Here is a 15,804-nt window from a genome sequence, read left to right on the forward strand (position 1 = left end):
TGGGACTCATCACTTGCCATCCAAAATTTCTGGCTTAAAAGCACGTGCTAATTGTCCTTGCTGATGTAATTAAATGGGAATCCAGAAGTGATCATCTTGAAGGCAGCGTTAAGATTTAATCTAAAAACTGCTGGGAAATGCTGAAAATCTAGGAAAGACTGAAGGCAGGAGGAGAAGGGGACAAGAGAGGATGAGCTGGTTGGATGGCATCACCGACTCAATGGACATGAGTTTGAGCAAACTCCGGGAGTTGGTGATAGACAGGGAAGCTTGGCGTGCTGCAGTCCATGGGGTCACAAAGAACTGGACACGAATGAGTGACTGAACTGAAAAACTGCTGGAAAAGGTTTAGGACGATGGATTGTATTGCAGGCCTCAGAATTTGACAAGTTGGTTTGTATTCCAGTCTTTAAACAAAACAACAAATGTATTGGGCAGTTCCACTCATTGTTCTAGGCACTGGAATTACTGCCTTAAACAAGACCAGAGTCACATTCCAGCAGTACAAGACAAGTACACAAGGTAATATCAGTGAGGAAGAAGTCCTGGGGGGCAAGTAAGAGGAATCTGACAGTGGTTGGGAACTTGGGGCTCATTTGAACTTGTTACCCAAAGGTCCCTCTGGGTAACATGTGAACTGAGATCTGAATGAATGAGAAGGACAAGGCTGCCTCATACCTGGGTGTATGGTTTCCCAGGCAGAAAGGAGAGCACACACAAAGGCCCTGAGGCAGCATAGGTTTGGCATGTTGGAGAGACTTAAGTAAGGCCCAGCAGCTGAAGCATAATGAAGCTGTGACTCCTGGTGGATGAGGTCAGGGAGACCAGCAGGCCCAGATTACATGAACCTCACATACCACTATAGAGATTTTCAGCTCCTACCACCACTTGCAAATAAAACCTCGAATTACTTAATCTCTCAAGAGTCTCAGTTTCCTCATCCCTAAACATGAGAACACCTCATTGTGTCAAAGTGCACACTGTGCTAAAGTACACACTTGGTGTACACACCGCTATATTTAAAATATATAACCAGCAAGGACCTACTGTATACCACAGGGAACACTGGTCAATACTCTGTAATAACCTAAATGGGAAAACAATTTGAAAGAGTAGATGCATGTATATGGATAACTGAATCACCTGAAAGTAAGACATCATCATTAAACAACTATACTCCAAAAGAAAAAATTTCGAAAAGCACAGTGCTTAAAAGAGACGACATTAGTCCACAGATGCTTAGTGAATCAATCTGCCAAGAATCCATAAATGCTTTTATAAGTTTGATTATACTGGAGCCATGCACCTGATCTTCGATTATCCCTCCAATTTTTTTAATACCTCTGAAGACTAAAAAAAAATGTTTGCAACAAAAATGGTCTCAGCACTGACTCTGACCTTTTTTATTGTTTTGCTCACTGCTGGGAAAATGCTTGGAGTTCCTAGAAAAGAAACAGGCTTAGAAGGGTAGAGAGGTGAGAAGGCAGACTCAGGACACAGTGATCTGGCAGAGGGGAGGCCGACTGGACTCCAGGACAACTTGTGTTTCTTCTCAGGATAAGCAAGCCCCAGAGAAGCAATTACCGACACTTTCAGCCTCTCGTCACCCAGCATCCCACGGAAGGCACAGGACAGGACGGGGAGTGTGAGTGTGTGTCACAGTGGAGAGAGCTGTGTGTGTGTGTGTCCCCCCCCCCCCCAGCCCAAAACACATCCTGCCGGCTTAGAGGGATACTGTATTTAAAAACAGATACTTTTGGAAACTCGCACATTTTCAGGCCTGTAAATCACACATGCTGGGTAAAGTAATTACACTTTTGTAGCACTTCTCTGAGCACAAAGGAAATTCTGATACTTCTGAAATAAGATAGCACTTTCTGAGCCATCTCTTCTCTCATGAGGCCAAGACTATCCATCCTACAGGTGGGCATCAGAAAAATTAATGTTCACAAAACAGGATCCCTGGAGATTTGAGGAAAAAAAAAATTCTTAGAATAAAGCTGGCCACCTGCCAGCATATCTACCTAGTGACATAAGAATTTAGGAAAAGCAAAGAAAGTTTAAGGGAAAAAACTCATGAGAAGTAAAGATTAACTGGAAGTAGAAATTAGTCTCTAACTTCTTTTCGTGGGCTCGTGAGATACACTACGATTTTGAGATGCCTAGATTTCTTTGTATCTTTGCAAAGTCTGAGGAGGGTGACAGAACTGAGCTATGCTGTGTTAGCAACCCCTCAGCGTTTTAAATTTGTGTAACAATACTGTATTACAGCCTGGAATTTGGAACCATCTTCCTTGGCGTGATTGGCATTTATTACTGCCATTTCCTTTTTTTAACTCCCGTATTCTACATAATGTGCATCAGAATGGTTGCAGTAGGGTTAAAACCTACGAGAAACACAATTGTTTGTTCTCACATTCCTGGACCGCATTTCTTTATTCACAAGCTGACACTTAGCTGAGAGAAGAAAAAGCAGCAAACGAAATGAATAAATTGAAAATATAACCCACAGAAGAGACGACTTTGGGCTCTAGCCAAAGACTCATTCTAACTCCCCCAACCCCTATGAAATGAAAAAGAACAAAGCAACTTGGGATTTTCTTGTAAAAATACTCAAGCCTCTTCACGCCTTCCATCTTTACCTTCCAAACCTATCTGCAAATTTTATGTCCCTTCTAGGTAAAGGTTTGGGAAAAGAAAAGTTTAAGTAAAAGCCTAAGCATGAACTGCAAATTTTAGAGGAAAACAATGTTCAAAGACTGTTGATGAAAGAAACAAATGAAAGGATATGAAATACACTATATATAACTAGATTTCTCAGGCTCCCCCGAATCAGCCTTTCAAATGGTTAAGTACACTGAACACTAGTATCACTAGGCAGATTATATGCAAGACATTTTTGTGTTCCTAAATTGAGAGTGCATTTAAAATTTTGCTTTAACTTTTTCTGAGAATGTCCAGCTCTCCCCCTCATCCCGCCCCACGCCTTAAAAAAAAAAAAGCTTCCAATTTTAAGTCAATTGTCCATCTTTTGCTGCCTACCCTTGCAAGTTTCCTAGGAACTGGGGTCCCACACCCTCTCCAATTTTCTGGGCACTCAGTTCATATTTACCTTTTCGATGACCAGCTACATAATCTTTTTGTTATTGTTGAGTCCCTAAGTTATGTCTAACTCTTTTGAAACTCCATGCATGGACTGTAGCCCGCCAGGCTTCTCTGTCCATGCGATTCTCCAGGCAAGAATACTGGAGTGGGTTGCCATGCCCTCCTCCAGGGGATCTCCCTGACCCAGGCAGGGACTGAACCCACATCCTACACTGCAGGCAGATTCATTACCCCTGAGCCACTAGGGAAGTCCCACATAATCTTAAATTGTTCTGAAAATTTCTTTGCAAGATCAGACCTCTGCATCTCAAATCCAACCTCTTCACCTCCCGGTTGCCTTTTCTTCCCCTTTCAAGGTAAATTTTCTGGCTTCTACAAATACAACCACCACGCAGCTAATCATCCGAAAGAGAAACCCAAGAGGCTCCACGGATGGAGCTCCCAGTCTCCTCTCTAGAGGATCCGACAGTTACTGCAGCCCGTGAACACCTCTCCTGCCCCTGCCAGGCTCAGTCACCACCAGCAGCTACTGTCTTATTTTAAGAGCAGGATTCCTGCAGCGTTAGCCTTGAAACCTAATGCATCCACTTCCGCAATGGAACCTCCCAGGATGCCACGTCCCCCTTGCACAGAAGTCACTCCCATCACAGGAAGCGTGCTGGTCCCTGGCATGGAAGGGACTCCTCCATCCCTCCCCCACCCCAATCACCCATACTTCCCTTTCTCCCCTGCTTGTTTTACCTCTTAAGCCTCTGTATCTTCACAGAAGGCCCGATCCCTTTTGACTGGACCATCTTTCCCCTAATGCCTCAATCCTTCCCTCAGCTGGGGAAAAAAAAAATCCCAGTATCACCTCTCTTTTTAAAAAGTTTCTTTTGATATAGCTCCATGACCCTCTCCCTCCTTAGGGTGCTGACTGGTTTCCAGCTCAAACTACTGTCTCAGTTAACTGAACACAAGGCCCTCTCCACTAAACCTGGGAGCAACTTAAGAGTCGGAACTTTGTCCCAGGTCTTGGCTTCCACAGAACCTTCAAGGTCCCAAGGCACTCAGGATCTCAGTCACCTCCCCACAGAATGAGTTTCATCACTGCCCTGATCGCTACATTAGCTCATTGTGGGGATGAGTCACAAGATACATATAAAAGTGCTTGGCCAGTACTCGGCACAGAGTAAATACTCAAAAGTTAATAATTCTTACCTGGGTAAATGGCTAAAAAGATTTCTGAAAATTTCCCAGGATCAAGTAGTTCAGAATTTTCATTTTTCTGCACTCAGCAAAGATGTGCGTGCGTGCTCAGTTGCTGAGTCGTGTCTGACTCTGCGTCCCCAAGGACTGTAGCCTGCCAGGCTCATGGGACTTCCCAGACAAGAATACTGGAGGGAGTTGCCATTTCCTTCTCCAGGGAATCTTCGTGAGCCAGGGATCGAACCAGAGTCTCCTGCATTGGCAGGCAGATTCTTTACCACTAAGCCACGTGGGACGCCCAGCAAAGATGACCAGGCCACAAACTAGGCAACTCTGCTCTGACCAGCTCTGCAGTCAAGCACTCCCCACTTGCCCCCAACACACACAACACACTGAAGTGGTCTGCAATATCCTCCCCACACTTAAAGGGAAGGACGTGAGTCGGTGCAAGTTATCCCCACAGGGCAGACAAGGTCATTCCCGATGACACCCTCCAATCAACTTTAAAGGCCTGGTCCCAGCTGGCCTCAGGCCCCACAGAGCCAGACTGCCACTTCTGCCCCAGCTATTACTAAGGTTCATTCTCTTCATTCCTTCCTAAATTTTTCCTTTCACCAAAGCAAGCACTGTTCAAGAGGACCATTTGCATTCCCTTTCCCCTACCCCCGGGCAGACACTAAGGTGCCAAATGAAAAAGAACACAAACATTCCAAAGTGGCAGTCACACAGGTCACACAGAGCAGGCTCATTTGGGAATGCTTCTCTCGCATCGAACTGGAGCTCCCAGAAGCCCTGGTCCAAAAGCTCAGAACGGATCCCACAGCAGACACCACATTCTAACAGTGAAGACCCAGCTGCATCTGGAGATGAGCGGGCCCACATTGTTAGACGGACCAGGCACACTGGCCTCTGGGCACAAAGGGAGGCTGCAGGTGACAGGTTGGGGAGTTCACTTTGGAGGGTGGCGGGGGGTCCATCCTTCACAGGCTCTAAATTGCACATGAAGTTATTAAGTGGCTGCTTTTTGAGAGTTTACCTATTCAAGGTCATCACTACCACTCCTACCAGTAAGGATATTTCCTATGTTCATAAGTTGTTTATCAAGAATTATATGTGCACACAGGTGTAAGTGTGTATGGGTGGTACTTACCTGGGGAGGTGCTGGGGATTACAAATACTTTGGTAAGATGGCAGTTTTGTTTTGTTTTTAAAGATAACGATCCAGGAGTTAACTAGAAGAATATAATTTCTGGAATTCTGAGGAAAGTCATCTCTTTGAGATAAGACATTCAGGTGATGGGATCTTGCAAAATGCAGGCTGAACCTTGGCTTTTGCCTAGAAAGCAGCTCAAGCTTGACCAAGAGGGGAAAACTGGTTGAAATAAATGGTGTGCAGAATATTATGGAGCACCAAAAGCAATCTTGAAGGTCATATTTAAACTTCACCAAGTGTTGACAGAGTTGGGCACCAGAGCATCCAGCAGTGTATGTGTGGATGGATTGAGAAAGAACATCAGAACAAGGACAGCAGGTTAAGATCACTAGGAACAGACAGGACAAGGAAATGAGTGAGGTACACATGCTTTGAGATATGGAGGCCTGATTCCTGGGGCAAGGCTTGTGAGCAAAATGAAACGTGGCCAACAATGGTTTTGTGACGCCTACAGATACTGCAAGGGTATTTAATGATTTCTTCTAAGCAAAGACCTAGAACTGCTTCTGTGCCTATCTATGTTCATTACAGAAAATTTAGAGAATCCAGAAAAGCAACAGAAGGTAAATACAAAGACCTGTAAATCCACCACACTGTTTGTATTCATATTCAATTATTTTTAAAAATTGGCATCACATAATAGCCAACTTTTATTTTTACTTTTTTTCATGTAATGTCATGGGAATTAAGTAAAATCCAGATGCTGGAAGAGAAAGTGGGATTCTCTGCTGCAGCATTCAAAGAGAGGTAAACACTGATTCCAGATTCCTACCCTCTAAAACTGAGAGAATCAATGTTTAAGCCACCTCCCTAAAAAAAGTAAATACACATAGGTACATTCTTTTAAAATGTGGCTTTTAATGGCTACATAGTATTCTCTTTGAGGAATTACACAACCATTTAGTTAGCAATTTCCTTGTTAGTGAAAATTCACAGACTATTTATGTCTATAAGTAACCAATGTTCATCCTATAAATAAATCTTTGTGCTTATTTCCTTAGGGCAAATTTCTAAAAATAAAAGCACGGAATAAAAGGGCTTGAAAATTTGACACAGACCACCAAAGTCCTTCCGAAAGCCGCAATAATTCATGCCCTCATCGCAGCGCCCAAGAATTCCCATTTTATTCCCCATCACCAATGTCACAGTTCTATCCTCAAAGTGGAAAATTAAGATGAACCTGCAAAATTTACATGAAAGCATCTCCAATGAGAGCATTAAACACACAAATGCCCTTAGAAACAGATGACTACATGTGAGCGTCAGGGTTTTTATCATGGAAATTTTAAAACCACTACTGGAAAACTAAGGGCATGCCATATTGGCAGTGGTCTTGCAGCATCATTTTACTATGAAATCATCACATTTTCATCCAAAATGCTGTCACCAAATCCTATTTATGACTGAAATATAAGTTTACTGTATTTGATTTGATTTGGAGTAACAGACTCCAAACTTGGTTAAACTGTACAAAACCATTCTGTATTTTTCCCCAGGTCAAAATACTGATGAACCTTAATGCTCAATGAAAACCTGAGGTTGCCGCATCAAACCACCACACATTTCTCTGTGCCAATTATATCAGAAACAATTTTCTTCATGACCCCAGTTATTTGGGAAAAATTACAAAGCACTTTAAAAGGTAGAATGCGAGGTAAAGATCTGTATTAAACTTCTGAACACCTGACTTTGTGATTTCTGACCACCATCTGCCAAACATTTTTTTGATCAATATTCCAACAAGGCCAAGTTTTGTTTTAAAGAACGTTCACAGCAATTTAAGGAGAAAACTAACACCAGTGCTTCGATGTAAATAACACACCTTTTAGAAATGATTTGTAATCAGCCTGAAAAGTGTCCAGCGGCATACCATAAAAGGAAAAATAAGACCAAGTTATTTACCTGATTTCCATTTTGAAAATTCAGGGATCAAAAACAATACCTACTACTAGACTGTTGCAATATACAGAACTTCAAGCCGAAAAATTATGTCTCTTACATATTAACAGTAGTGAAATTTGTCAAGTGTGAAGTATTTGAAGAGAAGAATGTCTAGTCCCAAAGTAGAGGTAAAGTCAAGGAATTTTTTATTAACTGTAAAGCTATGTAAGGAAAGCTCTACTGCCCTGTTATTCAGTCACCTAGTCCTGTCTGCCCCTACACAAATGTATACAGAAGCCTTGCAAATCGCAGACGCCATTAAGATTTTGACAACCGGTTCTTCTTTACCGGGACAAGTTGCATAGGAAAAGGTATGTACAGCACACTAGAAGCCAGAAAGCCAGATGTATCCTCTCTCTCACACTATTGGCTAGCCAAATCTTAAAATTATTTTTCCTCAAAGTTTTAAATATTACCCAAAGCAGTCTCAAAAACTTCCAACCTTACTTAAAGAGCTGCAGAAATGCTCCTAGGTCTCAAGACTGTTCCTACTATAGCAATGGAACTAAAGAAAGTGTTTCAGCATCATTGTTTCAGAGTGAGCTTCAGAAGCTCTCAAACCAGGAGGTGGGCCGCTGATATGTACCAGAAGATAAAAGGAACACACTTCAATGAGGGGGAGGGGATAGAATAAAACCTGGATTTTGTCAATAAAGTCTAAATAACCCCGATGATCTAGGAAATGAACTATTTTCCCTCAAAGATGACTGGACTGACTCATCAGCTCAATGGCTACCAGAAGCTACAAAACACTCATCATTTTGTGTATATACATTCATATGTGTGTTCTGTTTACTGGAATCCTCCACCGCGGCTTTCCAATGTGTTTGAGGACAAACTGCTGATCCCTGGGTGGGCAAGGGAAAGGACCATTTGGGTGGTTTTGTATATTGCTGAGCACATTAATGGGACTCAAACACATGTGTTTTACTTGTGGCTTTCAGGGTTGGGGAAAAAAGGAGGAGTTTTTCACAAACAAAACATAAACCCCAAACAGGGAATTAGGGCAAAATTGTCGAGATCATTCAGGCCAACTTTTACCAAATTTTTAACATCATAAAACCTCTCCCTTCACGGTGTATCTGTTTTGTCTATTCCATCTTTTGTACAGCTTGGGTTCTATTTTTTTAATCTGTCCCCTTATTTTTAAAATAACAAGTATCTAGCTATAAAGACAGATACTTTCTAGAACCACAGGCCATTTCCACCTGATAAAGGAAGACTTAACAAGGCAATAGGACAGGTTAAGAGACAGCCATTGTATTGGGATCACCTGTGATTTTACTGGTACCCAACCTCGCACATATAAAGACAGCCAGGGTTTGGGCAAACAGGCCAGTGCTGCAGGCAGTTAAGCTGAGCTGGGTCAAACAGAAAAACCTGAATTTTCTCTGCTTAATTCTGTCAAATAGTTTATGGTGTGCCAAAAAAAAAAAAGTCTTTGGTTTACCCTAATGAACTTTTACAAGTTTCTCTTTCAGGTGAAGAGAGAAAGATGGTTTCATATGATGCAGTCTTACCCTTAGAAGTCAACAGATCGCCAATCTAATGAAACAGAAAGGTTTCTGAAGCCATTGCAACTCCTTAAATAAAGCTACCTTTTCTATTAATTATAAAAAATAAAATACTCCAGCATTTTCAAAAAAAAACTACCTTTTATTTTTAAATTTTATTTCAGTGGTAGGGAAAATAAAACAGGAAAGTAGCCAGTGAGGTTCAAGAAAAAAAGCAGAACTTGCAATTCAAGTCTCCATCTTTCTGAAAGAGAAGGAATGTCAGTACTATTCCATCACTTGCAATTAAAAAAACCAGCATGTAAAAACAATGCTTTTCAGAACAGTTTATAATAATAAAGGCGATTTGCTCAGGTGAGACGGCAACGTCAGGCTCAACAGCATTTCACCTGGGTTGTACCCACGAACAACTGTGTTAAGAGTAAAATCTTGTGCTATTTTGCATAATATTTGGCTTGGTCTTGGAGCTCTCCTGTCTTCTCCATTTAAATAGTTCCAATTTTACAAGTGCTGAGGGCTTAGGTGTATTAAGTCCTCAGCAACCTTGGGCTTCACAGTCAGAATTTTAGTTTACACACAACATAGTATTTCCATAATCATCTCAACACTCTAACCGCTTAGAAATCAGTTCACCTTTCTGTAAGAATGCTTTTATCTAGACTGCATACTTTCTTGCATCTACACATACTCTAAAGTTCCTTTTGGAATGTTTCAGAAGTCAATTTCCTGGGCTTTTCAAAAGGTAGGCGGAAAACAGTGTTTACCGGGTTCTAGATAATGCACCTACAAGTACAGAGCCCCATTTAACAAGATAACGCAAATATCCCAACTACAAAATTCTGAAAGGATTGTTCAGGAGTTCCCCGACATGTACTGAGTTTTGTTTCCACCAAAGGAACGCTCTGCAGCCGCAACATTTTTAGCGTTGTTAGGGACGCACCACATAAAATTTACGCTCACACGTCAAAGTCCTATTAAAACAGTCTGGATCAACACTTCGCGAGTTGCAAAGTCTGAAACTCCAGCATGCTGCGCCCCACAACCGCAACGCCCCTAAATTTACAAAACCTAATCAGCCAGGTTCGGGGTCTTTGACTCATCAGAGAAGAATGCGGCTGATGAGTTATCTATTAATCCAAAACGCCTTAGCTGGGAAAGATATTTCACCGAGAACTTTTCGCATAGAAACTGTGGGGGTTGGGGGGGCAGGGAACGGAAGGTGTCTTTTCATGAGAACTTTCCCCGAGTTTCTTCCCTAAACCACACAAACACACACCCCACAACTTCCAGCCCCGGACCCAGCACTAAGTGCTGACCCTCCGGGTCCCAATCATCTGAGGTCACCCAGGAGTCAGCTCTCGATTCCGCTTTTAAAATCCGGGGCAAACAAAGCTGACCATTATACTTACAGAGGTCTCGGGAAAGTCCTCAAAAGTTACGCAATTTTCAGGCACGCAGACGCGCGTGGACCCACCAAAACACACTCTCCGATGATACACCCTCATCCCGTGGCCGCAGTCTGGGGCTGCGTCTCCACGCCAGGACGATTCCCAAACCCTCGATGCCCCTTCCCCAGCGCAGCCCGGCGCCCCCGGACCCGCCGGCCGGCCGGCCGGCCAGCCACCCGCACTCTGGGCAGAGCCCGCGGCCGCCGTCCCAGGTCGTCCCCGCCCCGGCACCGAGCCGCTCCGTACCTCTTCCTCCTGAAGGTTGGCCTCGCTCGGGGTGTTCTCCTTCTCGGCTTTGCTGCCGTTGTTCATCTTCCCGGTCCTCGCTCGCCGGGCAGGGCTGGGGCGCGGGGCTGGGCGAGGGCGCGCTCGCCCACTTCTCCCTTCCCCGGACGCCGCGGGCTGGAGTCGGGGCAGCGGCGGCCGGCGACTCAGGAAGTGCGAGGGGAAGACGGGGCAGGGCGAGGCGCCGGCGCAGCGCGGAGGGGACGGAGACAATCGCGACCCGCGAGGGAGACCTGGGGAGGGCGGGCGGGCGCGAGGGAAGGCAGGAAGGAAGAAAGGATGGGGCGAGGACGCGCGTCCCGGGAGTGAGTCCGCAGAGTTGGGGATGTGGCCGAGAGGGGCTGGGGGGCGGCCGCTGGCGCGGGCGTAGCAGCTGCTGGAAGGAGGGGGCGAGGGGTACCCCGAGAGGAGCGGGAGGGAGGTGCGGGGCGGCGGGGACCCGGAGAGCCGCTGAGTGCGCGCTCCTGCCTGGCTCTGGGAAGTCCGGGCTCCAAGCAGCTCCCCTTCTCTCGCCTGCCTGCCTCCCTCCCCCCGCGCTCTCTCCTCCCTCCCCTCCCCTCCTCCTCTCCCCGCCCTCCCTGGACGTGGGCTGCCGGCTGGAGCCCGGAGGGACGGGACGAGGGACGGCAGAGCCCCCCGCGGGAGGAGGGGCCGCGCCGAGGGCTGCGGCCCCGCGGCCGGATGGCGCGCGCTGGGGAGGGGCGGCGGGCGGCGGGCGGAAGCGGCGGACCCCGGCCCCCGGCCCCCGGCTCCGCGGTAGGTCGGAGGGCGAGGGCCGAGGGGGAGGGCCAAAGGCTGGGTCCGCCTGGCACCTGGAGGCCGCCGGGCCGTGCGCCCAGCTTGGAGCGGGGCTCCGGCGCCCGGGAAGCGTGATGTGTTACTTTTGTTTGCTTGCTCGCTCTTCACGAGGGATTCGCTCCCCAATCCCTCCCCCTCCTCTTCAGTACCTAGTGGGCAGCTGGTAATGACAGGATGCGGGAACTGGGGTGACGTCCGGGGGCAGCCGGGGCCGGGCCGGCGTTTGCAGGGCGCATCTTCAAACCCCATCTCCACGCCGGGTCCTCCGAAACTTCTCCGGCCGCCCTTGCTCGGACTCCTCTACGGCCCTTATCAGACTGTCCTGGAATTGTTTACCTGGCTGCCTCTCTCACCCTTTCGGGAGATCCTTCTTGGAAGACAAGACCGGGCCCTGTTTGTCTTTTGAATCCCATGGCAGTTTGAAAACGCTACCTGGTATATCGTAGGCACTCAATAAATATTTGTTGGTTGAGGGAACATTTCTCACTGCCAGCCGAGCTGGAGGCCAAGATAGATGATCTGAGGGTCAAAGCCGCTGAAAGAAGGGAGACTCAGCATACTGGGAGGTGAGCGTACCATGCCTGTTGGCTCCCCACCCGCCGAAGGAAGAACTGCCTGGTTTCTGCTTCCTCCTCTGAAATAGAAGTAGTTCTATTCCTCTCCCAGAAGCTTGTTATTAGAGGAGATTGTAAATTGATAGATAAAACTATAGCACCTGGCACCCATTCGGACCCAGTTGTTGGCTATACTTGGAAGCTGACATGGTTCATTTCCACTTTTCCTGCGCCACCGAGAACTTTTCCAATATTGTATCATTTAAGCTTTCAAACTGAGTGACTGCCGCTGCTGCTGCTGCTAAGTCACTTCAGTCGTGTCCGACTCTGTGCGACCCCCATAGGCTCCCCCGTCCCTGGGATTCTCCAGGCAAGCATACTAGAGTGGGTTGCCATTTCTACAAACACATAATTTAAAACTCTAAACATGGGTAGATTTTCCTTCATTTCTCACTCCCGGGATTTCGCACAGCAAGCTCTTCGCTTCCAGCCCCAGCGACGATCACAATTTCTAATCATGTGTTGGCTTGCTTCAGTCTCCTCCCCTCCCCCCTTCTGCCTCCGCCCTCCTTCCTCACTAGACATTCTTCACCCTGGACTGGTTTAAGTGCTCCTGGGAATGAGATGGGGGTGGCGACGGAGTTGAAGATAAGGCTTCTGCTTTTAGGGAATTTAAAGTGGTGTCCTGGAGACAAGATACCCCAAACAGCTCCGTGGCAACATCACCAGAACCGCAGGTCCTGGTTCAACGTAGAAACCGAAGAAAATAATTTGCTTTGAGAGCGTTTTGAAAAGAAAAAAAAAGCAGGAGTGATATTTGGATTTACATATTAAATGAGACTTCTCTGGGGTTGGAGTGGAGATTTTGATAAAAGATTCCATTGCTGTCATGATGTCATTTCTCTCTATGGGGAAAAAAAATACCCTGGATAAAAATAAACCAAGAGACTATCGAAATTGCAGTTAAAGTTCAAAAGAGGTAAGAGAAAAGTTAATCTGGAAACTGGCCCTTTGCACTTCCAGTTCCTCCCTCAGTTATATAAGGAACCACGAGGGGGCAATGTCTTTCTGAGCAATGGCCGAGTGGTGGTCTTGGGCCCATGTGCTGACCACCAATGCCAGCCACTGGCCATTCTTTGCCCTCCTTGGCCATTCTTGCCTGTTCCTGAATACACTTCACAGAAAGGTATTGTCTAACTGGAGCCTGGCAGAGGCCCAGGAAAAATGACAATAGAACTAGTCTCTGAATGTCCCATTAGACTCCACTTAGGAGTAGGTGGGTGTCCTGTGATTCTAGGATGCTGGAGAACTTCCCCCAACCCCATCCAAGGAAATGTGGCTTAATCTCAAACACAGAACCTGATGCTTTTGTCTTTAAGCCAAGTTGGCACCTTGTTCGTTGTTAAAAGTCAAAAACCTCTGGAATAAAAAAATGAGAATATGTTCTATGGAGGATCCTTGTCTGGCCTGTTTCTTATTGTGTCCACCCAACAGGTAGTAGGCACTTGATAGTTACTTCGGAATGAATAAACACATTCTTATCAGGTATTAATTCTAGGGCGTGAATGATTCAAACAGACCCTTCCAAGACCTTGCAGGAGGGACTGGATTAGTGGAGGTCTCGGCATGGAGAGCACCGCAAAAGCACTAGGCAGGTTCCTGGTAGTGGTGTTTAGTCATTGTTCTGCAGTGGGAGACCCTCGATAGAGAGCTTGTGCAGGAGGGGATAACTGATGAGATTTCGAAAAATAAAATCACACACACTGACAGACACATCAGGCAATTTACAACAAAGCAGGGAAATTTACAACATATAGTCAATGGTGAGGGTGAACTTCATGGTGTAATATACCAGAAAAAGAGCGACTCCTATTTTGTCCTTTGTATGAAGAATAGTTTAGGCTTACTTGGAAGAACAATAGAGTTAAGTTGCCAACAAAACTCAGTGAAAATCTGTAAATAGACTGGCTATTTATAAAGCTTTGTCAGTGAAGCAAAAGAGAGAGGAGGACAAACGGTTGAATCAGGACATAAATGATCTTTATGACCTGATTTACTACTTCAAAGAAAGATAGTATCAAAATGAAATCTCAGTAGCAATAGTTTCCAGACATGCTAAGAGTTATCAGACAACAAAGGGATTTTATATTCCTAGAAATACAGGGCTAATGACCAAGAAACATCTGCTTACCCCCCTGCCCACCGCTTTGCCTCATTGCTTCTGGCCTGCAAGGTTCTTTACTAGATTGAGAGGGAAATACTCTATGCACCTGTAGTTTTCATTACTCATCTCTGTTTTTCCACAGTGTTCATTTTGAAGTGTGCTTTAAGAAATCCAAACGTATAATTATGTCTTAAATGTTCCTCTCTGGGAATTGCAGACATTAAAGGTCTATTTTGAGGCAGTTTGTGTGGCGTGGGCTTCGTAACTGTGTTAGCACCCGTGGCAGAAAGCTGCAGGATCTACCACAAATGTTACGATTGTCCCTTAATTCTTTTCCATCCTTTGTTGGACCAAAAATGTTTTTGAAGCCACAGGCTGCATTTGATTGTTTTTCGTCCTTCTTAGCATTTCTCTCTCCCTCAACCCGCCCCCATCCACCTCCAGGCCATAACCACCTTCCCCTGATTTTATTTATTAATTTTTAATTGTAGCTAAAAACACACAACATAGTATTTACCATCTTAACCTCTTTTAAGTGTAGGGTTTAGTGGTGTGAAGTATATTCACATTGTTGTGCAACATCTTGATTTTTACCTCCTAAAATAATTCTGAGATTCAGTTACTTCCCTCCAACATTTATGGAGGCCCACACAGCCACATGAACAGGCCCAAGTGGAAGAGAATTAGGTCCCTGGCTTACAGCTGAGCTTGCAACAGAGAGTGGGGAGCAAATGCCAGACTTACGAGTGACTTATCTCACAAGTGGACACTCCTGTCCAGTTGATCTGTCCGAGCTGACACCGCATGGAAGAGATGTGAACAGTCGTCAATGAGTTTTTGCAAAATTTTTAGCCAAAAAGCAAATACTGTTGTTTGAAAACACTTAAGTTTTGGGATGGTTTGTTATACAGAAATAGATAACTGAAACACAATTTGCATACCTAGAAATGGGATCCTGGTGTCACAGTGACCAACCCCAAACAAGTGGCAGTGGCTTTGGGGTCAGGTGTTAGATAGAAGCTGGAAGAACTTTGAGGAGTCTGCTCATGAAGATCATTTTTTTTTTCTTCTGTTTTTCTTTCTTTTTTGGCCACACCCTGTGGCTTGCAGGATCTTAGTTCCCAGACTACGGATAGAACCTGTGCTTCCTGCCATGGAAGCCCAAGTCCTAACCACTGGACCACTGGGTTAACCACAGAGAACTTTGTTTAAGGACACTGAGTATTGTCACTGCAGGCAAGAGAAAGGGGACCCCATTTACATATTGGAAGAACAGTTAGCCAAACTAGCCTGCTATTATGTGAAAGATACCTAATGAACATGTGGATCTAGCTAGATCTGGATAGAATGTCAAAAGGATTGGATGGTTTCTTTTAGACGTTTTTGAGTTAGCGCAAGAGAAGTGAAGTGAGCTAAAGGAAAAAGGAACTGTTCCATTTTCAATCAGAATCTGGGGGAAAATCTAAAGAAGCCAGAACTTTCTGGATTTGAAAGAAAGCTGCTTTATTCCTAGATTCTCCACTCTCAAAATAAAATATGGCCTCAGGGCAAAGCTCAAAGCCAGGGTGCTACCAAAAGAATCTGGCCTTAGGTA

The 15,804-nt window shown here is 45.3% G+C and overlaps 1 protein-coding gene across 11 annotated transcripts in view; it reads right to left on the reverse strand.

Annotated features, from left to right (window-relative positions):
• RBPMS (RNA binding protein, mRNA processing factor) overlaps positions 1-11,214 on the reverse strand; it is a 200,256-nt gene extending 189,042 nt beyond the window's left edge. For 8 of the 11 annotated variants that reach the window (XM_068971772.1, XM_068971768.1, XM_068971763.1 and 5 more), the window contains exon 1: positions 10,371-10,534. In XM_068971772.1, coding sequence (XP_068827873.1) covers positions 10,371-10,466 — 96 coding nt within the window. In that variant the 5' untranslated portion in view covers positions 10,467-10,534. Of the gene's footprint in view, positions 1-10,370; positions 10,535-10,655 lie in introns of those variants that run through there. The other 3 variants (XM_068971765.1, XM_068971770.1, XM_068971767.1) reach the window with 3 other exon arrangements.
• Between the last annotated feature and the right edge of the window lie 4,590 nt (positions 11,215-15,804).

This window comes from Capricornis sumatraensis, chromosome 4 (genome assembly GCF_032405125.1).
Source record: "Capricornis sumatraensis isolate serow.1 chromosome 4, serow.2, whole genome shotgun sequence".
NCBI classification, from domain to species: Eukaryota; Metazoa; Chordata; class Mammalia; order Artiodactyla; family Bovidae; genus Capricornis; species Capricornis sumatraensis.